The sequence below is a fragment of the Phoxinus phoxinus genome, assembly GCF_949152265.1.
Source record: "Phoxinus phoxinus genome assembly, chromosome: 5".
Taxonomy (NCBI): Eukaryota; Metazoa; Chordata; class Actinopteri; order Cypriniformes; family Leuciscidae; genus Phoxinus; species Phoxinus phoxinus.
In genome coordinates this window covers 2231508-2257875 of record NC_136880.1, presented here as the reverse complement: position 1 = coordinate 2257875, position 26368 = coordinate 2231508, and the positions used below count along the sequence as shown (strand labels likewise).

Sequence of the window (26368 nt, the reverse complement as noted above, 5' to 3'; positions counted from 1 at the left end):
ACACAGCATGCTATAAAAGTAGGCTATGAAATTTATGATGCATATTATAATATTTAGACTAGTGTTTACTGATAAATATTGTGTTCATTGATATCTGCGCAAACTTGGATGTTTATAATGTGCTAACAATGTTTCATAGTTTGGAGCGGTTCGATCGCTTCAATAATGTTCTCTGCACGCGCTGTGAGTTTGAGTCACTCGCGCTGTAGCTTTGAAAAGCAAAACGCGCCAAACATAGGCTTCATGTTTTTACGCCAATCTCATTTCATAACGTCTAAGGAATATATTTAGATATTTTCCTCTAGTGTAGTGTACTGAATTGTTCCTTTTTAACCATTTATAGGCCGCCCTCTATGCTATTGTAATTATTATTTTATGCAGCCCTACAAATATGCCTACAAGGCACAACAATCCTGGTGTTCATTACGCACACACACACACACACACACATATATATATATATATTAAATTTGAACCCAATTTTAAAAATCTAAAAATGTATTCCCTGAATCGTGCAGCCCTTTAGTTTATCTTGATATCAGCATGTTCACAGTTTTTTTTTTTTACAGGGACCAGATGACACTGATGGAGTCCTGCTGACTTTAACATTCACATGAACATGAAAACATGGTAAAATGAAAAATCAAACAACATGGAAATGACAGGTATGTACTATGTTTCAGAAATAGCACAAAGGTGTGATCAGTGTGTTCAATAATGTGCTTTATTGTCCTTTGTTGTGTATATTTGGATTATGTTGTGTTGTAAATAAATAAAATAAATAAAAAAGCCATTCTTTTTTAAACTCATTCTTTGAGCAAGGTTCCTCATAATGATATGGCCTGATAGCACCTGATAGGGCCATTATGGGTCTTTGTCTTTCTCAGGTGTGAAACGCATCAATATGCATGGGTGATTCACGCCTACCTCGCATACAGCTTTCTTACACAAGACATGTCTTACAAATTTTAAATCAATATATTGTTTTATCTGAATGATTATGCAGGATGATTTTGATTGAAATATTCTAGGCTACTGTGGTGAGGGGGGCATGGTTCAGCGCGGTCTGTAACGGGAGAGAGAGAAAGGAGGCGAGTGGTGCGTAAGTAGGTCAAGTACAAATGATGAACACCTGTGTCTTGTTGCAGTAATTGGCGCGGAGAGACCTGTTATAACCAGCTGTCGATTGAGAGTCGGGAGAGAGAGGAGGACTGAGGACTCGTACCCAGCACAGGTTCACCTGAAGCGGAAATAGTGTTTATCTGAAGTGGAAAGAGTGTTTATCTGAAGTGGAAAGAGTGTTTATCTGAAGTGGAAAGAGTGTGCACCTGCAGCGGAAAGAGTGTGCACCTGCAGCGGAAAGAGTGTGCACCTGAAGTGTAAAGAGTTTGAGAGCTGATCCAGTGGAAAGAGTGATCCTGTGCATCTTTTGAGATTTCTCTAGCGAGGCTACGGTGAAAGCACTGTGTGCGCGCCACTTGTTTATTGTTTTGTTATAATAAAGTATGAATCCCAGTTACGCCGACTTCGTCTTCTTCCTTCCCAATCTTGAACCTCATCACAGCTACGTGATACAATTTTCAAAAGTCTTGTGAAGAAATAATCAGTATGGGTTTCATGACCTTATTTCAGTGACAATTATTTTTATTTATTTTTCACAAACTATGCATAAATGTCATTATCTCAAAACTACAAACTTTCACATACAAGCTGCTGACATATTATTGTAGCAGAGTTTGTTCTGAATACAGTGTAATAAGACTTTAGCCATGAAAATGTCACAAGTAATAGAAATAAGCTCAAATGTCAGTGTATGTCAGAACACCTCCAGGACCCAGAAAACACCTCAGACCCCAGAGGGTTAAAGGCCTTTCACTATAATTCTAAAAATGCATCCATTCACATGTACTTGTCTCTTTGACATAAAATCTTTAATGATTTAAGTAAAGCTAATATTATTTAAACCTAAGATATTTTATTTGTTTTTAATATTTCAAGATTAAGGTCAATCGATGGCTGATGCAGATATGTTAGAGAGCAGGGTGGCCAATGGGTGATATATCGTTAATTTAAAGATAGTAAAAAAGCATCCATTAACAATTGCTGAAATTAAATGTATAATTATTTTACATAATTACTAAATTAGAAAAATCTATTTAAAAAGATTATATGAAAAAAAAAGAGATTTTGAGCGATAATTTTTTTTGTAGAAAAAACATCTTAAAATGTGTGTACATCAGATATGATACAACTGGCTTTTGATAACTGTTTATTTGTAAATCTCTTGATCTACATATTGCATTAAAATATTATTACATTAAACTACAGAATTACTGGATTTCGTGTTCTGCAGTGAGGACCATCTCCTACAGCCTCACAAAAGTTAGAAAGAAAACACAAAGCCAATCAGTTTAGTGATGTGTGTTCAGGAGGCGGGACTCAGATCTAGACTATTAACCGCGTGTGTTATTGGTAATTTTTTTGAACGATGACAAGCCGGAATGAAAACAAGCCCAAATGAAATAGGAGTAACAAGGCTATTTTTAACCCTCTGGGGACCAAGGTGTTTTTGGGGTCCTTGAGATGTTCTGACATGCCCTGAAATTTGTGTTTTTTTCAGTTGCTTATAAACATATTAATGGCAAAGGTGTAATTACACTATTTATCACAAACAGGGCTACCATAATATGTGAGCAACATGCATGTACATGTTTGTATTTTTGAGAGAATAATGTTTATGCATGGCTATTAAAAAAAACAAAAAAATAAAGTGTCTGAAGTAACGCCACAAAACACAATACTACATGTGTTCACAATACTTTTGGGTAATTGATGTTGTCGCCTAGAGTTTTTCCTTCAATATGATCTGAAAATGATCCTGCCTAGTCACTCACATAAAACAATACATTGATTTACATTTTGTAAAACACTTTTTGTTTGGGAAGGCAATATGCGCAGGGACGTAAACCATCATGTATAGTAAGTGGTTTACACCTGAGAAGACAATGGCCCGCTTAATGACCCCGCATAATGAGCGGGATAATGTAAGGGACCGTTCGGTATTTATGGAATGGGCCACCGGAGGAAAATAGGGGAGGGTCATGCCTTTTTATTCTTTGTTGAGGGGAGGGTCATCCAACTTTTTTTTAGTCTAGGGGGAGGGTCACCCAACTTTTGTATTCATGAAAACAACAAACTTTCAAAGTGGCTTGTTTTGTGCATATTTTTCCATGTAGCTCTCTCAGTCTCGGTCCCCCCATAGCTAGCAGATGGGTCTGACCCAACAAAAAACAGACGCGAAAGATGGAAAGATCAAGTCCAGTTTGGCGCTGTTTGACAGTGCGCACGCGCTCAGAAAAAGTGCATCATGTCAGAACAGAACGCCAATTAAATGTTTACCACGAGCAAATAATAAACTTTTGTGATTGCGAATCACAAGCAGTGTCCTGTGAGTGTAACTCTACCGCTGCATGTGATATGTAGCCTACGTCGAGTTTGGGACTGAGGCGCCAGAACTGCAGTTGATAGATGTGTGCTGTAGCACGATAGGCTACCATATTTCTTCAAAAGCAGATCGTGGAGATATTACATCATCCACGATCAAAAATTGTGATATCGCATAAGCACAAGTATAAAACGACTGTTAGGTTATCATGTCTGAAAACAAACACAAATGACGCGTGCTACATTGGGGCTGTTTACACCTGGCCACTTCATGCGTTTTCTCAGATCGGATAGCTATCTGATTTATCAAAACGATTCCATTTACACCTGGTGTGGTCGCATAAATGCGTTTTTGCAAAACGGATTTTAAATCCTATCTTCAATTCTTCAAATAGTTTGCACGTTAGATCATCTGCAGTGATGCGTGTTGCAGTAGCGTCGTCATGTCTGGCTATAACATGACATATAGTCTATAACACGCTCTCAGGTTTATTTTTTATTTTATTGCATTTTTTGGGAGGAGTACAATTTACATATGTGGTTTCCACAACCAGATGCATTTACACATGTCCAGTTTTGTCGGGAATGTGGCCCAGACCTCCCCTGAAGTGGTTTGAGCGATCGGATTCAAATCCGTCTCGAATGCGTTTCGGAGGGCATTTATACCTGGTCTTTTCACGATCGGATAGCTATCCCATCACAGAACACACATGAAGTGGCCAGGTGTAAACAGCCCCTTATTCATCGCAAGACAGAGGCGAACCAACACTGAGTGGGGGCCCCAGGCAAAATTAACCAATGAGGACCTTTATTTTATTTTATATAGCCTAGGCTATGTTTTATATATAATATATGATTTTTTTGTTAATATATCTTCATTAGATATATTATTATACACAATTAAAAAAGTAGTAAACACAGAACATTTTAACAACCTTATGTGCTCATTTTTTTAATTAACGAAATGTCAATCTTTATAACAGAAGATACAACACAATACAACAATCTTCAAGATACAGTAAATCTTCAAATGTGAAGATGTGAAAACAGATTGTCACCTTAAAAACAGTCATTTGCGTGGTGGAACAAGTCATGCTAAATAGAATTATAGTTAGCATTTTAACTTGTTCTATTATTTTATTAGTTCATTAACTAGCCTAATTGTTAACTAAAAAAAATTAATGTAAAGAGCTGGATTTTTACTAATTAAATAATGTCAAATATAGTAAATGTATTGTTGCCATATGCATATTTGTCGCTCGCACGTTAATTTCTGCTTAAAGGCCGTGTTGCAGGTAAAATTTTTCAACGAATTTGTGCAATTTGCTTGTTGGTAATGAACATTTAAAATGTTATCCGTTGTATTTTATGTTGTTGGGTATCACAAAACGGAATATAATACGAAAAAGTAGGTACTATCTTACAGCGCCAACGATTCTCCTTTCCGCCACAATGCATTCCATGACGTCACCTTGGGGAGAGAGTTTACCAAAGCCCGCCGTGAGAGCGTTGAGAGTGACTAGAGAGACGAGTAGTAGACGAGAGTATTCAGATAGCGCAGATTATAGAACATGATCATTGTCTATACAACACATCTATAGTCACCTATAACTGTTTAAGTTGGTTCATAAGACTTCGTGAAAAAAGTAAACAAACAATTAACATAGGCTACTCGTGCGTGCTGGCTTGAAGGGGACCATGATCCTGCGATGTGTGTATGCTACTTCAGCACAGATGGGTTCAGGCAGCATGCATTCAGCATTCAGTTACATATGTCGCGGGGTGAGCTCCTCAACCAGCGACCAAAACGCACTCACTGCCCTGCAGCACAAGCTTTCCAGCGCAGTTTCCACGGGACAGCACCGCCCGCGCGAGCACCTGCCAAACACCGCGACAGACACGCGGCGGCTACGTGTGCAACAACATTTTCACCGGAGGAAGAGATAAACGCTTAGAAACGCCCATATAGCTAGCACGATGCCTTCTATTTATAGATGACAAAGACAAAGTTTACCAGTACTATGACAAAGGTTACCGGTACTTATCTGAACTAACGTCATGATCACCGCCACTATAAAGAAAACGTTGATTTTTCACTCTGTGCTATTCAATGACAGTAAAAAAAAAATGTGTCGTTATCTCATTGCTGCGTTGCTAAATGATAGCAACTCACCAGGACACTTCAACTCTCCACTCGTTCTCCTCGGACCATGCATTTCATCGGCTTTGACGGCCATCAGGCTAGCTTTCCTCCACTTCTCCCCAACGTGACGTCATCACCGAATTGCGTGAAAAAAATCGTTAATACCAAAAACGTAAAAAACTGGTATTTAAGACCATTTTTGAGACATTTTAAAAATGATATACATATCTTGAGTGATTTATGTACCCATTAATCGACAGTGGTGGTTAACCTGCAACATGGCCTTTAAATACTGCATGGGATATAGCCCATTCTGCGCTCAAGCAAAATAACGATGCATTTTAATTGTTTATTAATAAACTCTTTTTTTCTAAATCAGTGTCCGCTGCAAACATGTCTCCATACATCTCCGCTGTAAAGTGCGCCTTTAAGAGAAATGCATCTTATACGGATTACATAATCAAATGATATTTGCTTTCGATTTGATTTTTTTCGTTTAAAATTGGACATATCAAGCTTTATATAGATATTTTTTCATATATTTGAGGCTAGTATGCTATATAGCCCACGATATGTTTCTGCTTTTTTTTTTTTTTTTTTTTTTTCGCGCTCCAGTTCACGGAGATCATGAAAGCGCGCCCTGATTGTTTTATTTTATTTTACGAAAGCAAAACGTTTTCTTGTTATTGTGAGTTTACACAAATAAAAGTATTGCGACTGATGCATTATTCTTTTCTGTATGGCCAGAAATATAGTATTTTAAGTTAGTTCCACTGTTGATAGGAAAATGCAAATCGCATCGGCGCCTCCATGTCATGCAGTGCGCGGCGCGCTACACACTCCGCACACACACTTTGTTATGCGCCTAAGAACAGCGAACAATTGTCTAGGTTAACGTTAGAGTGGATAATCCTCATGTTTAACAAATCAAATCATGCAGTTTCTACCTATCGCGAGTCAGCGCTGCACCAGTTTGAAAAAGGCGGGCGTGCAGGAGTCTTTTAATGAACGTTTGGTGTAGAGGCATAGAGATATCTGAACATCTTTGCCAAGCGCAAACCAGTACAGAAGTAATCAATAAATGATCGGGGAGGGTCATGCCTTTTTTCACAATCATTTTGGAGGGTCATAGAAAAATGTATTGCTGGCGAAGGGAGGGTCAAGTCTTTTTTGACTATAGATCTCAAAACTATAAGCGCCGCGGCGCTTCTCGTCCGGTGTGTGCGATACCTTGAGTTGTCATAGACGCGCCGCGGCACTTCTCGTCCGGTGTGTGCGATACCTCGAGTTGTCATAGACGCATAGATTTCTGCTTGACAAGCCGACCGAACGTGACAAGGGGGCGTGGCAGCATCGACGATTCCATTTTTTAATTCGATGATCGAGATTGTGACTTAAAGGGGTCATGACATGAGAAACCAAATTTGCCTTGATCTTTTGGTATATAAGAGGTCTGTGTACCATTAAAACGTCCTGCAAGTTTCATAGCTTAAGACGTCCTCCCCATTATAAACGAATCATTTATTTAATCAAGCTCTAAATACAGCTCGTTCTGGATCCATGGTAAGAAGTGACGTCACGGTACGAAGTGACGTACCAGCGTTTGCATATTACCGCCTCCGTCACAAGACAACTATGCTTTAAGCGCAAGACAACTACGCTCATTTCGTATCATTGTCGCGCCCGCGCGCCGCGCGCCTCACAAGTGCTCGTTCGAAGGACAGCGCGAGTGGGTCTGTGTACAGGGAAATTACGATGCCACAGATGTGCTGTTCCTGGCTGTGGACAAACAACATCTTTGAATACGCTGCCGAAAGATCCAGACGTCAGGGGAAAATGGATGCACTTTATTTTTTGCGGACGTCTCAGTCACGGCAGTGTTAGTTTAAGCGTTTGTTCTTTGAAGGATGACTGTTTTGAGAACAAATCCCAAAATGATGCTGGCTTTGCCAGAAAACTGCTGCTCAAAGATAAGTCCATGCCGACTATTCTTGGCTCAACAACGACGACGCAAACTGTAAGTAATGTATTTAAAACTTTAAAGTACTTTTTAAATACGCTGAATCCGCAAATGTTCTGGCTGGGGGCGTTAATAATTGATGCATAGGCACTGACGTTAGCCAATCATAACAGTGGGCGTTAACACTGAACTCTTAAAGGGGAAACACCCCCAAAACAGACTGTTTGAATCAGAGGATGAGAAACAGGGTGGGAAAAGGTCATAAATCACTACATTTTAAATGTTTTTTGTAAAAAAAACTATAGTAATACTATAATTGCAGCTAAGGGAACATAATAATAAAATAAAAAAACCCATGTCATGACCCCTTTAATTTCGATCGATTTCGATTTAAAATCGAAATCGTGACACCCTTAGTAACGAAGTATTTGTACTTCGTTACTTGACACCTCTGATCATATGATACAAAACAAACATTTTTACATTTTGTCTCAAGGTTTGATAAACTGTCTCCACACAAACAAACACAAATAATAATATGTCAGGCTTTACAGGTATAGGCTCATGTTTATGATGGGGAATCACTATAGAGTAATGTAGATAAATGCATTTTTCAGATGAGAGCTACATGACAAAATATATTAAAAGACTTACAGAGCTCTATTGGAGGTTTTGATGACTGACGATAATCTAATGAGACACTCGTCTGATTTCTTGAATTTCTGAAGCTCAAACTCCTCCATCTCTTCCTCTGATGTCAACAACACAAAGACTAACGCAGACCACTGGGCAGGTGAAAGGTCACCAGATGAGAGACTTCCTTTGCTAAGGTGGGTCTGAATCTCTTTCACCAGAGTTTGGTCGTTCAGTTCATTCAGACAATAGAACAGATTGATGGATCTCTCTGCAGGAAGATCATCTTCTAATTTCTGCTTGATGTACTGAACTATTTCCTTGTTGCTCTGGTCATTGCCGTCTTGCTGTGTCAACAGACCTCGTAAGAGTCGTCGATTGGACTGGAGTGACAGACCGAGGAGGAAGCGAAGGAAAAGGTCCAGGTGTCCATTGTCACTCTCGAGCGCCTTGTCCACTGCAGTCTTGAGAAAATCAATCATGGTTTCATTTCTGTTTTCCGGTTCTGTAGACTCATGATCAAACACACTTGTCTTGTTGATGTCTAGACACAGATGTGCATAAAGGGCTGCAATAAACTCTTGAATGCTCAAGTGAACAAAGCAGTACATGGTCCCAAGAACGATCCCTGTTTCCTCCTTAAAGATCTGGGTACACATGCCTGAGTACACTGATGCCTTATAGACGTCAAGACCACAGGCTTCCAGGTCTGTGTCATAGAAGATCAGGTTGCTTCTTTCCAGCTGATGAAATGCCAGTTTCCCCAGTGAAAGGATGGCGTCTTTATCCCAGGAAACATCTGGTGTGTATTCTCCATCATACTTTCGGCGGCTCTGCTGGATCTGAAAGCGGAGAAAGTGTGTGTACATTTGTGTCAGAGTCTTGGGAGTGTCTTCAGTGTTTGATTCCTGCTGTATTTTAGAGATCTCATCAGCCTGAGTATTTTTCACATCATTATTTATTTTCTCCTCCAGAATGTTCTGGAGAACAGTGGCTGAAATCCAGCAGAAGACTGGGATGTGGCACATGATGAAGAGACTCTTTGATTGTTTAATGTGATCTATGATTGTGTTGGCCTGATTCTGATCAGTGAATCTTTTTTTGAAGTACTCTTGCTTTTGTGCGTCGCTGAATCCTCGTATCTCCGTCAGCCGGTCGATGCAGTCAGGAGGAATCTTACTGGCAGCTGCTGGTCTGGTGGTGATCCAGATGAGAGCAGAAGGAAGCAGATTTCCCTTCATGAGGTTCGTCAGGAGAACATCCAGAGAGGCTGGAGACGATACATCACGCCGCGTCTCATTACAATCAAACTTCAGAGGAAGGCGACATTCGTCCAGTCCATCAAGGATGAACAGCACTTTGAACTGATTCCTTCTTGTAAGGTTCAGTCCTTTTGTCTCTGGGAAAAATGTAGTTATAAGGTCCATCAAACTTAGTTTTTCTTTCTCCTTTAAGTTCATCTCTCTGAATGGAAGAGGAAATATGAAGCTGATATCTTGATTTTCTTTTCCTTCAGCCCAGTCCAGAACAAACTTTTGCACAGAGACTGATTTCCCGATGCCAGCGACTCCTTTTGTCAGTACAGTTCGGATCTCCTTGTTTTGTTCAGGCGCTTCAAACAAATGTGTGCATTCAACCTGTATCTCTTGTGCTTCATGACACCTGGAAGCCACTTCAATCTGTCTCACCTCATGTTCAGTATTGACCTGTTCACTGCCACCCTGAGTGATATAGAGATCTGTGTAGATGTTATTCAGAAGTGTGGAGTCACCTTGCTTCGCAATTCCTTCAAACACACATTGATACTTCTTCTTTAGGCCACATTTCAGCTGATGAATGAAGAACAGCTCATCTAAACACAGGAATAGAACATAGATAGTTTTAGTCTTATTTTCTCTCCTACATTTATAAGAGACAATCTGACAGATGATCATGAGTCTCTCACCTTCTAGAGCATCAGCAGCTTCATCTCGCTTCATCTCTCTCAGGTAATGTAGTGTGAGATCAAGAGCTGATTCCTTGATACTGGATCTGTTCTCAATAAAGTCCTTCACAAAGTATTGTGTGTTCTCTTTTTGCAATATTTTCTTTAACTTCTCTAGTTCATTCCTCAGAAATGTGATTATTTTGCTCTCAAGATCCTACAAACAAAAGTAAAAGAAATGACAGAATAACGCTATTTAAGCCAAATTGTACATCTACATTTGGCACTATTTAAATCCAGTTAAAAGACTAATGGTGAGTTCACACCGGACGCGAATAGCGCATCAGACGCGAGTGATTTGGCATTGGGTCATACCTGAACATTAGCTCAAATGATCTATAGGGAATTTTAATAACTAATCTGTAATATGCAATTAATCATATTCATGTTTACATTAAATGATCGAAATTGAAAATAGATAGATTATATGAATATATGAATAATCAATCACAACGTCTTATAATTCCTCATTCATATATCAATAATCTTATTTCAGATCGATTATGAGATAATCCTTAAGGGAAATTAATGTAATTATCAAATAGGTGTTTGTCCAGCAAATGACCATAAGACTAACCTATCAATTTCTCAATAAAGTTATCCCTTCATATAAACTCCAAGAAATATTAACTTTCCGGCCGTGAACATTAATTTTCCTGTGTTTATAAAATTAAACTACTCAATGTAGTAAATAATAAGAGCTGGTAGCTCTTGGATCGCAAATCTCATTGACTTGTAATTATGAACCTTCAAACAGAAACAGTCATGGATATAATGATTTTAATAAATGCAAAACTACAGAATATACGGACTACACAATATACACTGATTATATGTCTATGTACATAACTTACAGATAAACAATACAAACGTATAACAGATGAGAGAGGGAGATTTGGAGAGAGAGAGAATGAGAGCGATTTAGGATGACTCGTAAGAGGGACGCGGAGGTTTGAGTGTGAGAGAGAGAGAGAGAGAGAGAGAGAGAGAGAGAGAGAGAGAGAGAGAGAGAGAGAGAGAGAGATCACAGAATGATCTCTGTAGCAAATTCACAGACCTTTTGAGAGCCAACCACGAATCAAACCTTAAAACATTAAAAGCTTGCTAAAGCTTATACTTGCATGGTTCTTGTGTGTGTGTGTGGCACGGACCAGGGAAGCGCGCGTTCTCGTGCTGAGGCGCGTTCTCTCGTGTTTCTGGAGCGCGCTGGTCGCAGGAGATTTGAAGGCCTCTTGGAAGTGAAGTTACCGAAGGAATAATTCAGGCTAAGTTCGTTTCACTCTTAGGTGGAAGCGAACAAAGGAGAATTTGAAAATGAAAACAAAAGACTAAGATAAAGAAAATAAAAGAAGGCGCAAACTCCTGAGGAGTTCAGGACCGGAGACTTCTTCACATGACGAAGCAGGGATGAAGGGCAGACGAGAACGGAAGAGAGAGCAGACAGGGAAGTTCCGTCTTTTGAGGGAATCCTGTCCCCGCCCGGTTTTTTGGGAAGGGCAAATCATCTGCCGAGATTTGTAAGCGGGAAGATTCCTTTGTTTGCTTGGAACATCCTTCTGGCTTGAGTGTTTGACTTAAACCTTTCGGCTCCAGAAATATGAAATGTGTAAAACAATGTACATTACTGCATTCTGCTATCGGAATTCGACTCCGTTAGATTAAGAGAATTACAGAGATATCAAACACGTCATATTAAGATTATAGGAAGAACGTTGCATAAGATATACATATTAGAAGCATTTAAAGTTTGATTAATACATACTAATATTGTAAACAATCCCAATGTTATGTGGCACATAAACGGCAACACAGAAAAGTATCATATACATTTGGTAATGTCTTAAATATGATTCACTTAAAGAAACGTTTGGTGTGTGTGCGTTTCTTTGTGTGAGGACGTGGGTGTCCGGTTACGTGTGTTGAATTGATGCAATCATATCAGTGGACAATGTCAGCTTGTGTCCTGCATTGCACTTTTGTGGGTCACATGACGTAAAACAGGGTACTCTTTGGAAGCTTCAGAGAAAAGGCTGTGTTCTGAGTGTTATTCATTAACTTAATCAAGTGGCCAATATCCTGTGCTTAAAGTCCCTTCTTTGTCTCTTTGGGGAGCCACAAAGACCTCTTGTCTTTTCAGACAATGAAGGATGTGTTTGATTCACTAATTTGAAAAGCAGCTGACCGTAGTGGTGGGCGATATGGCAAAACAATCATATCACGATTCACGATTTTATCACGATTCCTTTTCATGTTGGTTTTACTATTTTGCAAATGACTGAGCATCACAGCCAAACTAAAGTCCCTATTTTAAAAACAAAGCCTTAGGTAACAAAATATAAAATAAAAAATAATGGCAGACATTTAGGCCAAAGTGGCGAAGATAAAAAATCTTTGTCATTATTTTCTTTGTTATTAAAAATTAAGAACAAAAATACACATACACAACTTAATATACAAATTAAATAAACAGTGCTTTATTTTTTCAGCTACAGTAGGTGTATTTGACACCATTGAAGAAAGTAATTAAATGAACAAATATGAAAATAAAATACAACATAGACTTCACTGTATAAATTTTACATTGCTTCTTATTAAAGCGACTATTAAAGTTCTCAGTCAAGAGTGAGTGAGATGCTCTTTGTATTTTGTTGTTTTATTAACAGGGATAGTTCTCCCAAAAATTTAAATTCTCTCAAGCCGTTTTAAACCTGAATAAGTCTCCCTCTTCTGTTGAAAATAAAAGTTATTTGGAGGAATGTGGGTAACCAAACAGTTGATGTACTCCAGTGACTTCCATAATAGTTTTTTCCTACTATGGTAGTCAATGGGGACCAGCAACCACCCGGTTAGCCACACTCCTCAAAATATCTTCTTTTGTGTTCAGCACAAGAAAGAAATTAATACAGGTTTGGAACAACATTAGAGAGTGAGTAAATAATGACAGAATTTTTATTTTTGGGTAACTGTCCCTTTAAGGACAAGCGGCAGCATGTTTACTATTAGGGCTACTGTCACTTTAAGATCTGCGCGCAACGAGTCTACACGCATTTGACAAGCAGATTTTTTTCTTAATTTTTTCTATTGTTCTTTCACTGTAGATAACCAACTTTGTTTATGTAAACCTTGAGTGTATTTGACAGTATTAGCGCAATAAGACTCGAAAGATAACTTAGGCCAGTAGCAGGCGCTGTTAGACAGGCTTTTAGTGCATTCGCGCGTTGGGTGTTTGCATTCAGAAAAGCGCCCGTTAAAACAGCGCATCAGCAGCGAATGACATGTTTAACCGGCAAGGCTTTAAAGCACATGCAAATAATTAATTTTTATGAAATACAGTGTCCCGTTCCTCTGCATTTCATGTGGATATACGTCGCGCTGTACAGTATGTTGAGACGGAGGCGCCAGAAATGCAAACTGATAAAATGCACGATCCTACGATATTTCTTCAAAAGCAGATCGTGGAGACATTTTAATCGTCCACGATCAAAAATCTTAATATCGCACACCCCTAGCTGACCGGAAGTCATCGTCATTGTTGCTACAATCTGTTGCAGAAAAGCAACAAGAACAACTAAAATAAAATAGAAACGATTTACAGGCCAGAGTTTCTATTTGTAACATGTTTGCAGCGTTGAGCGATGTAGCCAATCACAGACGTGTGTTGATTTCTTGAACGCAATGGCCAATCAGAAGCATTTAAGGTAGAATCCCCTCACTGCTCAAAACTGACTTTTTGTTCAGTGCTGAATTCTGCATGCTGGCAAATCCTCTGATTATAACAAACATAGTGTAGATATTATGAAAGATTCATTATGCAGTCAGTGTCAGGATTCCTCCTTCACGTCACTCTCCATTACCTCCCAGATCATCACTGACTCCTCCCACTCCTTCAATCACCCGTTCACAGTCCCCTGATTACTGATTCCCATCACCTGTGACTCATCACCAGTTCCCTTTTTAACCCAGCATTCACCTCACCTCCGTTGTCTGATCTCGTCATTTCCTGACCACAGACCCACCGTGAACACTCTCCTATGCTAACCCGCTACTTACCCGAGCTTACCTGCATTCCTCCTCGGATCCCATCGTCTCGTCTCAGTCCAGTCCCCAAGGCTCCTTCTCTTCAACTCCCTCTCCTGGATCCGCACCTGAATACACATCACGGAATCAATCATTCAGCTAAGACTCTCCATATTTGCCATAGACTGTCTCACTTACCATTCCACTGTGTGTCCGCAACTGCATTGTTCAATAAAAGTGTGTTTACAACTTACGTCATCTCTCTCCGTGTTTCAAACCCTGACAGAAGATCAGACCAACAACATGCAATCGGATACACGAGACGCTGTTCCTCACCCAGTGCCCACCGCATCAGCGTCTGCTTCAACCAGTCCATCCCCGGATCCACTTCCGCATTCACCCGCTGCTTCGTTCACTGCCTCTTCCAGTCCCATGGCCAAACCAGCGCCTTACTCCGGCGAGGCGGAGGATTGCAGTGGGTTCCTCCTCCAGGTATCGTTATATTTCACTATGAATGAACAACAATTCCATAATGACGCCGCCCGCGTGGCTTTCATCATCTCATTACTCACCGGTTCCGCCCTCCAGTGGGCTCAATCTCTTTGGAATTCCAATTCTCCGACCATTCATGTTTGCAAGGATTTTATTCAACACTTTAGGGATGTGTTTGGACAGTCCGTGGCTTCCCTCTCTATCCACGATCAGCTGTTCCATCTAAAACAAGGCCGTTCTTCGGTGACTGAATATTCCCTTCGATTCAGAACCCTCGCTGCTGCTAGTGGGTGGAACGAACCCGCTTTAATTACTGCATATCGTCAAGGATTAACTCCGAAGATCCGTCAGCTGGTCGTGGTTTACGATGACGTCATGGGCATAGAAGCGCTCATTCAGAAAACTATCAGAGTCTCTCAACTACTAACTGCTTGTGACGTCAATATACCCACTGCACATCCTTCGCCCCCGGCGTCCCAACCTTCTCATCTTACTCCTCCAGCACCTATTCCTATGGAAATTGATTCTTCTCGACTAACCCGTTCTGAACGACAACGAAGAATACAAGCCCATCTCTGTCTATATTGTGCTTCTGACAAACATCTACTCAATAGCTGCCCCATTCGACCTCCGCGCCTTGCGGTAAGCTCAATCTACCATCCTCCTAGCGTTGAACATCTTATCAAAACTCAAGTCCATCTAATAACCCCTAAATTCTGTTTCCCAGTACAAGCCCTCATTGACTCCGGTTCCGCGGGAAACTTCATCTCCTCCCAATGTCTCCAGAAGATGAATCTGAAAAAGAAACGACTTGAGTACGATCTCGCTATTCATACCATCCAAGGTAAACCGCTAGGAAGGGGTCGAATCCGTTACAGTTCTCCCATGTTAACTCTGCAGATTGGATGCTTACACACTGAGGAGATCTCTTTTATGGTGCTGGAGGAGTCTACAGCCGAAATCATCCTGGGACGCCCGTGGTTAATACAACATCAACCCCATCTCCACTGGAAGACCGGTGAAATACTCCAATGGGGTTCGGACTGTCATTCTGCCTGTCTAGTCACTATCACCAAGATTACCCCTTCTCCGTCATCCGCTGAAATAGAGAGTCCTTCCTCAGAAGTTTCTTCGGATATTATCCCTCCATCCTCGTCTGATGTCTCCGAAGTGTCACTGCATTCCACTTCGGTGGAGAGCCCTGAGACTCAACGTCAGTATGAAATTCCAGTGGAGTACCGGGCGTTCCAGGACGTATTTAGTAAGGCGCTGGCCACCAAATTACCACCACATCGACCATGGGACTGCGCAATCGACTTGCTACCCGGTCCAACTCTACCTAAGGGCCGTATCTATCCTTTGTCCATCCCGGAACAGAAGGCCATGGAGGAGTACGTAGAAGAGGCATTACAGCAAGAGTTCATTCGACCATCCATCTCCCCTGCCGCTTCGATCTTCTTCTTCGTGGCCAAGAAGGACGGAGGCTTGCGGCCGTGCATCGATTACCGTCAGCTTAACTCTCAGACAGTGAAGTTTCGGTATCCTCTTCCTCTGGTCCCGGCTGCTCTGGAACAGCTCCGAGGCGCCCAAATCTTTTCCAAGTTAGACCTTCGAAGCGCCTATAACCTCATCCGTATCCGCCACGGCGATGAATGGAAGACCGCCTTCGTGACTCCCTCCGGTCACTATGAATATCAGGTGATGCCCTTCGGACTGTCAAATGCTCCAGCAGTTTTCCAGGGGTATATGAATGAGATCCTTCGCCCCTTCCTCAATCGCTTCGTGATCGTCTACATCGACGATATACTTATATACTCATCTTCCCAGGCTGAACATCATCATCATGTCGTTCAAGTGCTCCAGAAACTACGCGAGCATCAGCTTTTCCTCAAACTGGAGAAGTGCGAGTTTAACATCACTACTGTTCAATTCCTCGGCTATATCATCAGCCAAGATGGAATCCAGATGGACCAGAGGAAGGTGGAGACCATTTTAAACTGGCCCTTACCATCTACTGTAAAGGAACTCCAGCGCTTCCTAGGATTCGCCAACTTCTATCGACGTTTCATTCAAGATTACAGTCAACTCAGCTCTCCACTTACCACTGCTCTGAAGGGTCGGCCCAAGTCTCTGTCCTTATCATCTGCGGCTCTACAGGCCTTTCAGTCGCTCAAGGAAGCCTTCTCTTCTGCTCCAATACTCACTCACCCTAATCCTGATCTGCCATTCATCGTGGAAGTCGATGCTTCATCCTCAGGAGTGGGGGCCGTTTTGTCTCAGCGGCAGGGGGATCTCTCCGTACTTCATCCATGTGCCTTCTTCTCCAAAAAGCTTGCCCCGGCGGAGTTAAACTACGATATCGGGAATCGTGAGCTACTGGCTATTAAGTTAGCCCTGGAGGAATGGAGACACTGGCTGGAGGGAGCTAACCATCCGTTTGAGGTCATCACGGATCATCGAAACCTGGAGTATCTACGAGAAGCTCGTAGACTAAATCCGAGACAAGCCCGTTGGGCCCTCTTCTTCACTCGATTCGACTTCAAGGTGTCATATCGTCCAGGCAGCAAGAATTGTAGAGCTGATGCTCTTTCCAGAATTCATCAAGTCCCTCACGAAGATAGTGAACCTGTGCCTATCCTCCCTCCAGCCTTATTTCTCAGTCCGATTGTGTGGGACATTGACAATCGGATCCACCAAGAAAACCGTCTCCATCCTGCTCCGCCGGGAGGTCCAGAAGGGAGTATCTTTGTACCGGAACATCTAAGAACTTCTCTTCTGGACTCAGCTCACTCCGTACCGGGCTCTGGACATCCGGGTAGCAAGCGTACCCTCTCGCTTCTCAGTCAACGGTACTGGTGGCCAACCATCTCCGAGGATGTAACAAGGTTCGTCAAGGGTTGTTCAGTCTGCGCCATTGTCAACACCCCGAGGAGACTGCCAGAGGGTAAATTGGTGCCCCTTCCGATTCCTCAGCGTCCTTGGTCCCATATCGGTATCGACTTCATGACCGACCTTCCTCCATCTGATGGTTTCACCACGGTACTTGTAGTCGTTGATCGTTTCTCTAAGGGCTGTAAATTAATCCCTCTACCAGGACTACCGTTTTTGGAAACCGCCGAAGCCCTCTTCCAGGGAGTCTTTCGCAACTTCGGAATCCCGGAGGACATCGTCTCTGATAGAGGTCCCCAATTCATCTCCAGAGTTTGGCGTGCCTTCTTTCAGCTCCTCGGGGTCACTGTCAGTCTCTCTTCCGGATACCATCCTCAGACCAATGGCCAGACTGAGCGCAAGATCCAGGAAATCGGTCGCTTTCTAAGGACCTACTGCCACCAGTACCAGGACAGCTGGAACCGTTACCTTCCCTGGGCTGAGTATGCTCAAAACTCTCTCCGACAAAGCACCACTGGTCTTACTCCCTTCCAATGCATTCTCGGTTACCAACCTCCTCTGTTCCCCTGGTCTGGGGAGTTATCTGAGGTTCCAGCTGTCGACTTCTGGTTCCAGCAGAGCGAGGGGGTATGGGACTCAGCTCACGTTCATCTCCAACAGGCAATAAGGAGACACAAGACCCAGGCTGATCGTCGAAGACTACCAACTCCCTCTTATCAGCCTGGGCAGAAGGTGTGGTTGTCCACCAGGGACATTCGTCTCAAGTTACCATGTCGTAAGCTGAGTCCTCGATTCATTGGACCTTTCCCCATTGAGAGGCAGTTGAACGAGGTCACCTACAGACTTACACTCCCAAGGCAGTATCGCATCTCTCCATCCTTCCATGTGTCATTGTTAAAACCTTACGTTGACCCTGTCCTTCCTCTTCCTTCAGATACACCTGCCATTGACGTACCTCCTCCTCCTCCGGTGCCTGTGGAGGATGAGCCCATCTATAGGATCCGTTCCATCTTGGACTCCAGGCGGCGAGGCCCCCGTCTCGAGTACCTCATTGACTGGGAGGATTACGGGCCGGAGGAACGTTCTTGGGTGCTGCGCGACGACGTAATGGATCCCACCCTCCTTTCCCAGTTTCACGAGGAACATCCCAATCGACCAGCACCCAGAGGTCGGGGTAGACCTCGCCGCCGACAGCATCCTTCACAGGCGTCAAGAGCCGCTTCGGGGGGGGGGGGGGTACTGTCAGGATTCCTCCTTCACGTCACTCTCCATTACCTCCCAGATCATCACTGACTCCTCCCACTCCTTCAATCACCCGTTCACAGTCCCCTGATTACTGATTCCCATCACCTGTGACTCATCACCAGTTCCCTTTTTAACCCAGCATTCACCTCACCTCCGTTGTCTGATCTCGTCATTTCCTGACCACAGACCCACCGTGAACACTCTCCTATGCTAACCCGCTACTTACCCGAGCTTACCTGCATTCCTCCTCGGATCCCATCGTCTCGTCTCAGTCCAGTCCCCAAGGCTCCTTCTCTTCAACTCCCTCTCCTGGATCCGCACCTGAATACACATCACGGAATCAATCATTCAGCTAAGACTCTCCATATTTGCCATAGACTGTCTCACTTACCATTCCACTGTGTGTCCGCAACTGCATTGTTCAATAAAAGTGTGTTTACAACTTACGTCATCTCTCTCCGTGTTTCAAACCCTGACAGTCAGCTTCATTGATAATAACAGAGATGTATGAGATCGCGATGAACTGATGTCAGCTTAGTTAATTATTAATCTAATTATTAATAGAGCACACTTTGTGCGCATTCAGTCATGGCAAACCATTCACGCAGCCTGCTTGCTTTTATGTTAAATTAACAGTGGATTGTGAATGTTAATGCTTTAATAACAAATAATTTATCAGGAGCATTTATGCTTATGTGTATGGTGGCGACACGTAGACTAATTTGGAGGTAACTTGGAGGTAACAAACCCCACCCCACCACCTTAACTAACACATTTTCTGCGGGAAACCCTTCAGCTATAGCCTAGAAATCTAGACGCACCCTAGCGGCAGCAAAATGTATTTTGCAGCCAGGGCAGTCTAGCAACTCTCCATAGACCTTCTAGCTGCAAAAACCTAAATTGGGTCAGGCCAATCACGTTGTGTATAGAGTAGGCGGGGGCGGGCTTAAAATATGACGACAGAGTTGCGACGGCTGCCACTTGAAAACAAAGATTGGCGGCTGCGGATGGAGAACAGCGGTCTTTCGAATCGGCTTTGGCCGCGAATCTGGAGGACTTGGAGTTAAGTTTTTCTTTAAGAAAAGACCAAAGAACGGCACTTAAGTCATTTTTAAAAAAGGAAGATGTGTTTGGAGTTTTGCCGACTGGATACGGAAAAAGTTTAATATACCAATTAGCTCTGCTGGTGGGAAAACGCATGGGACTCGGCAATACTTAATAGTTTCTTCTGTTTATCGAAAATGCTTGCTGAATGTACAAGCACACCTGCAATTCTCATATTTTTTTCACAAAAACGGCAACAGTCATTATGCTCCATTACAATAACATTTGGTAGCTTACAGAAATCTCTTCATCAAACTTTTCCGCGAAACACTTCCCCATCAACTCTTTTCCGACACTCTGACTACGTCACCTTCTTCGTTGCTCTGATTGGTTGTATCAAAGGTTGTAATAGGATAGCGCTATTGCGTGCAGAGGGATTTTGAGAGACAACCGTTTATCCCGCCCCTTGGATTAAGCCGCGTCTATGGAGAGTTGCCAGACTAAACATCTTGATGTAAGTCTGGCTTGCCAGGCTACTTCAGCTACACAATAACATAAAGAACTGGGAGGCTGAATAGGCTAAATTAACATAAGTTAACCAACAAGTTACCGGTAAGCAAGTTCACCAAGCTCCCGCGACCTCATTCCACATCACTGTACTCTTCATCCTCAGTCGCTTCTGAACAACTCCGCTAACTAGAGCGCCCTCTCGCGGCTGTAGATGGTAATGCTTTCTCTTGGTTAATCTCAGTCAGTATGAATTCATTTTGATATATATGTCGCACCTGACTATAAGTCGCAGAACCAGCCAAACTATGAAAAAAAGTGTGACTTATAGTCCGGAAAATACGGTACATAAAAAATCCAGTTAAAAGACTAACATGCTAACCAAGTTGTGCTAAAATGTGTTTAAAATGAAAAATAAGTGATCAAGAAAAATTTTATTACATTTCTTTGTTCAACATATTTGTTTGTTAGAAATATTAAACATTTATAAAAATGTGTTTTCCTACCTGGAAGATCCCTAGAAGATTGTCTTTGAAATTCTCGTGGTTCCTGTGAGTCTGAACGTCTGAGTCTAATGTCCCACATTGAAGCCTGTAATCAAATTAGTAAAATAAAATACTAACTGATATTTTACAGAAAGAGAAATAAGCATTAGCTGTGAATACTGTGACAAATGTTTGATCTGAACATGTTTCATGATTGGTATTCACTGATACAACTTTTAAACACAGTCAACTTGTGACAAAAAGTTAGTAACACAAAATACCTTTTATTAGATGATGGTGTTTTCTCACTGAAATTTGGTGGTACATCACCTTTAGACCGATCACTCTTCAGAGACACAGAGCTGGACACATGTGAGCCTGATCTTACACTGATGACACAAAGACCAAAGAAAGAGAACACACTTTACTACAGGAGATACTTAGTCTCATTTGAAAAGGTTTAATGTTGCAAATAGTTAAATGCAGTATATCTGTGTATTTGTTCATTTATGACCATGGTTCGATGGATGGACATGTTAAGTTGCATGATCTATTTTGCCTTTAATTTATGCCTCCTTGTGGCTGCCAGTGTAATAGTGTTACTGGATTGAGTTTCATAAGGTTCCCAGGAATTGAGTTTTAGTGGCCCTCATTTATGAAAAGTGCGCACACCAAATTTCCAGCGTACACCTGGCGTACACCCAAAACCACGGTGACTTTGCGATTTATCAATATGGACGTTGGCGTACGGCACGCTCAAATCCTACGCCAGCTCAGGAGGTGGTGTACATGTTCGCACGTTTTGAGTTAGTGCTGAAATGCGCAGAAAAACAATTCCTAACACCACAAAACGCACTGACAAACTAAAGATATGATATATTATGACCCTGTAAAAAAACAACAACATAGAAATTATAAACTTCAGTGTTTATTTTTGTGAGTTAAGCCCGGCATGTGCGCACGGACTGGGTTCAGTAATGCGTTTCCATTACCCTTCAAATTGCGCAAATTGAAATTGCGAATTGAAAATACGCCCAATGGAAACACGTCAATTTCGCAAAAACTTGCGTTTATCGCAAAAAAGTTTTTACGCTCGCATGAGGTGGTTTTTCAGGCAATTCGAAAAAGGAATATTTCGCAAAACTGCAATGGAAACAGTTTTTGCGCATTTACCGTCACCTGACTTAGAAGACGCGGTGTGTTTGGGGTCCGTGTACACAAATAATAATTATCATCATTATTAGGCTACTAAGCTATATTTAGAAGACGCTTTTATCCAAAAAAGGAACAAAGCAATTCGTCAAATGACATTCATAATACGGGTTAGACAATAATAATACAGGACTAAGATTATCACAAATAAACACAAGATTTTGACGCATATCCAAGGGTTTGTGGAGCGGAGTGTGGAACGCGCACTGGATGGCACGGAGGCGCGCGCGAACACTTTTTCCTATTAACAGTGAAACAATTTAAAATACTCTATCATTTCTGGTCATACAGAAAATAATAATACATTATTTGTAACTACTTTTATTTGTTTAAACAATAACAAGAAAACGTTGTGGTTTTGTAAAATAAAATAAAACAATCAGGCGCGTTTCATGATCTCCGTGAACTGGAGCGCGAGAACTGAAACTATGTCCACTTTAAAACGAACAAATTCGAATCGAAAGCTAATACATTTTGTTCTGATTAAGTAATCCGTATGAAAGGTGCATTTCTCTCTAAAAGCGCATCTGCTTAACAGCGAACATGGAGATCTTAGCCGACTTAGAAAACAATAGTTTAATATTGGCTCTTCTCATTCAGCACTGTGGGAAAATATCAATTCCAGATTCTAATTTGGCCTTAGAAAACCAGTAAAATCGACATGTTTTCCATATTAATTTGTGTATATTTTACATGTTTAATAAAGGGGCAAAAAGTCATTAAACAAAAATCTGAAAATTCGTCGATATTTACTTTTTTGCGCAGAAGTTGGTGTTGCCAGTTCAAATTAAACTTTTGGTGTTCAACTTTGCGTTTTAAAAAGACAACCGTTAATTTTTCGTTTTTCAATTACGGGTTTGAAAAGGAAAAACGAATGGACACAAAAGTAGCCTACATGGATCGTTTGGAATAGGAGACAGAGTTCTTTATTAAATTCATAAAATAAACAATAATAAGCCTATAAGAATACTGGATTCTAAACCTCAAAGAAATGTCACAATCAAAACCTCAGAGCAGAAATGAGGGTGAAACACCCAGAAACTCCTTATATATCGTTTGGAGTAGCCTATAAGGGTCTTTCCCTGCCATTAATGCTTGGATAACATGTACGTCTCCTTCCATTAATAATAATAATAATATTTATTTATATTTAGATAATAGCGCAAAACATTTGCGCAAATCTGTAATGGAAACGACCAAAAAATAATTCAGAGTGACAAAATAATTAAAATGACATTCTTCTTCTTTTGAATAATAATAATAATACAAATAATAATAATAATAACAAAGACATTCTTCTTCTAAATAACAATAAGCGTCATTAATAATCAAAATCATAATAGGCTACTAATAAGAAAAATATTACAAATTGTCATGCAATTATTCACATCATCATCACTATTGTACACCCCATTACATGTGACGTCATGCGAAATTCAACGCTAATAGTTTCAAAACACGTGCTGTAAAATAATGCATTGTTTGTGATAGGTAATTTGCTCAACCAACCAGCGATTTAAACTGGATTTCCACCGGAGAAGTTTCTCCTCTTTGCCGTCTTCCGTGTGTCCATGGCGTAAAATAGGGGCGTGGGGAGGCGGAGACGTGAATATATAGGGGCGTGTTAATCTAATGACGATCGTTTCAGCCGCGGCATTTATCAAGGGCAGGTATTGCGTACACCTGAATTTCAAAGGTACGCACAGCTTCATAAATCAGGCGGTGAGAGGAGTGTAAGCATAATCTTACGCCAACATATACGCCCGTTTCGACGCAAGATTGATAAATGAGGGCCAATGTGATTTATTGTTTTATTCAGTCAAGTTCAATCACCACTGTGGACAAATAATACAACCCTATAATGTAATATAAACACACAAAATACCTTTTATTAGATGATGGTGTTTTCTCACTGAAGTTTGGTCCTCCACCTTTAGACCGGTCACTCTTCAGAGACATAGAGCTGGGCACATGTGAGCCTGATCTTACACTGATGACACAAAGAACAGAGAGAGAGAACACACTTTAGTAAAGGAGGATCAACTGTGTGTGAAACACATCTGTGTCTTTATCTAATCCTCCACAGAAATACACACACTCACACAATTTACAGTTTTATAGTTAACCCTCATTTTATTTTACTGGCTCACATTAGTTTAACAACTTCTTTAATATACATGAGTGAGATTAAATATGTTGAGGATTTAAAAGATACTTGATCATAATTTGAGAGAACATGTCAAGTTTTGTTTATTGACGGAATAGAGAGCAGAAATGTCTGTGCGACACAGTTTTGTTAGCATACTTGAATTAAATTAAGTGTATAGTTGTTTTCTAATGTATATCAATAATTTTATGATCTAAAAACTAAAGTCATTTATTTTGATTAATTCAGTGTCTAGAACGTTATTATCAAATGATTAACTGTGATATTTTCTATAAAGCAAGCAGGGCTTTTTTAAGGGTAATTTAAGAAGTTAAAAATTGAAGTTGTGCAAAGCATTTGCAAATATAAAGCAATGCTTGAAGTTGTGTTATTGACAGGGAAACACAAAGTCCAGTGGAGTTTAAACTGCTAGTGTGAAACAGACGCAGTCTTACCTGTGTTTCTCTGAGAGACTCATCTGAGAGAGAGAGTCCTTTCCTCTTTCCTCTGACATACTGCAGCTAAACTGACCCTGGAAACTGACCAGCACTGCTTTCTGCAACACTCAATCCTTCAGCATCACCTGCAAATCACACCATTTTACACAGATGAACAACATCTTATCTAATGCGGAGTTATCATCAACAACAGCAAAAACAATGTATAAAATCAAGTGAGTTACAAACAAATATATTGCCACGTAAAATAACCGAATGGTCTTAATCTTTTCTGATTGTTTAATGAGTTTAACTGACTCTAAATATGAATTCATTGGGGAACAGAAATTTACACTGTGCTGGGAAAACTGAAGCCAATTTGTTATATTCTCTATTAGAGTATAATATCATTTTACAATCATATTTACCAAATCTGTATTAATTGTTGAATCGTTTGTCATTTAATCATTACTTCAAGTTCACAATGGTGGTTGATTTCATTACTTCCTAAAATAACTGATTAAGTAAAAGTAACCAGAATTATAATAGACATACTGTATAACTGTTAATCAAAATTGTTATATGACCTGAAATATTCAGTTTAATAACAGCAGATTGTTGTTCATTGACTTTGGGCTTCATCTGCCTGTCTACTGTAAATGTCTGCTTCAAAAATACTTTCGATTTCACATCACGAAAACAACAGCCGAACACGGAAGAGGAAATGGGAGAAAACTTTCAAAAACATATTTGTTTTCAATAACCCTTTCTCAATAAACTTTTAGTGTTTCTACTTCAAAAGATTTTCATTTCTGGCAGATTCTTCTTTTGTTTCGCAGTAGCAGAAGAACAGCTTCTGTAACTTCACATTTAAATCACGCTTAATATACAATATGCAGTTCTTAATAATTATAAACGACTGTAATGAAGAATGTATTAAACTTACTTGCAGTCTTGTCCACTAAGAAGTGAATTTATAAGTATTTTAAACTCAGTTCCGCTTGTTGTCAGTCCGCGTGCGTCGTTCTCAGAATCTCTCGCTGGTCTCGATGGATTGTGGATTAAACACAGAAATGGTCGCGAGTGTTATTATATCTGGTAGGCATTGTGCTAAATTGACATCTGTAGAAATGTTTTCTGGATCATAGATTAAATCAAGTCCAGTGAGCAACAGGTTCAGGTGTTTACAGGTGTTGTTGCTTTCGTTTTCCTCTTCTTCGTGTGTTTTACAGGAGGGTTTGTAACAGTTGAACAGTTGCACACCGACACCTACTGCACTGGAGCGGGACATTATACCACATATATCTCTAAATCATGTTTAAAACCTCTTAACTAGACATTTCAACAGTGCATCTGTTATATTCCCTGTTCTGGACTATTATCTAAGATGCTGGATATTGTAAATGACTGACATCCTGAGGTTTGTATTTTTATACATTTAATTTGTTTGCTCACAATTAAACTCCACAGAATAGCCTAAGCTACCTTTTCATTTAGAGCCCAATATTTTTTTTTTTTATCTAAAGTTTGTTTTTTATTTATATTTGTCTGCATTCTATGTTTTATGATTTAACACAAATGTATCATCAAATATGGTGTCTTTTGAAATGAATTCAAACTTTCTTGTAAGATGTAATCAGACAGTTTCAGTGTGTATTTGACAGTAGTTTTCCTCAGATGAAACGGGGAAAAGCTTGTGAAGTGACTCTGAAAAGCAGCTCTCTCTCTTT

The 26368-nt window shown here is 40.7% G+C and overlaps 1 protein-coding gene across 1 annotated transcript in view; it reads right to left on the bottom strand.

The window, feature by feature from the left end:
* The window catches only part of LOC306998036 (NACHT, LRR and PYD domains-containing protein 3-like), a 70775-nt gene extending 44895 nt beyond the window's left edge, over window positions 1-25880 (bottom strand). Inside the window, exons 1-7 of the mRNA XM_079611768.1 lie at window positions 25585-25880; window positions 24657-24784; window positions 23941-24045; window positions 21125-21232; window positions 20865-20949; window positions 10126-10321; window positions 8202-10032 (exon numbers count right to left, since the gene is read on the bottom strand). Coding sequence (XP_079467894.1) covers window positions 8202-10032; window positions 10126-10321; window positions 20865-20949; window positions 21125-21232; window positions 23941-24045; window positions 24657-24715 — 2384 coding nt within the window. The 5' untranslated portion in view covers window positions 24716-24784; window positions 25585-25880. The remainder of the gene's footprint in view (window positions 1-8201; window positions 10033-10125; window positions 10322-20864; window positions 20950-21124; window positions 21233-23940; window positions 24046-24656; window positions 24785-25584) is intronic.
* Between the last annotated feature and the right edge of the window lie 488 nt (window positions 25881-26368).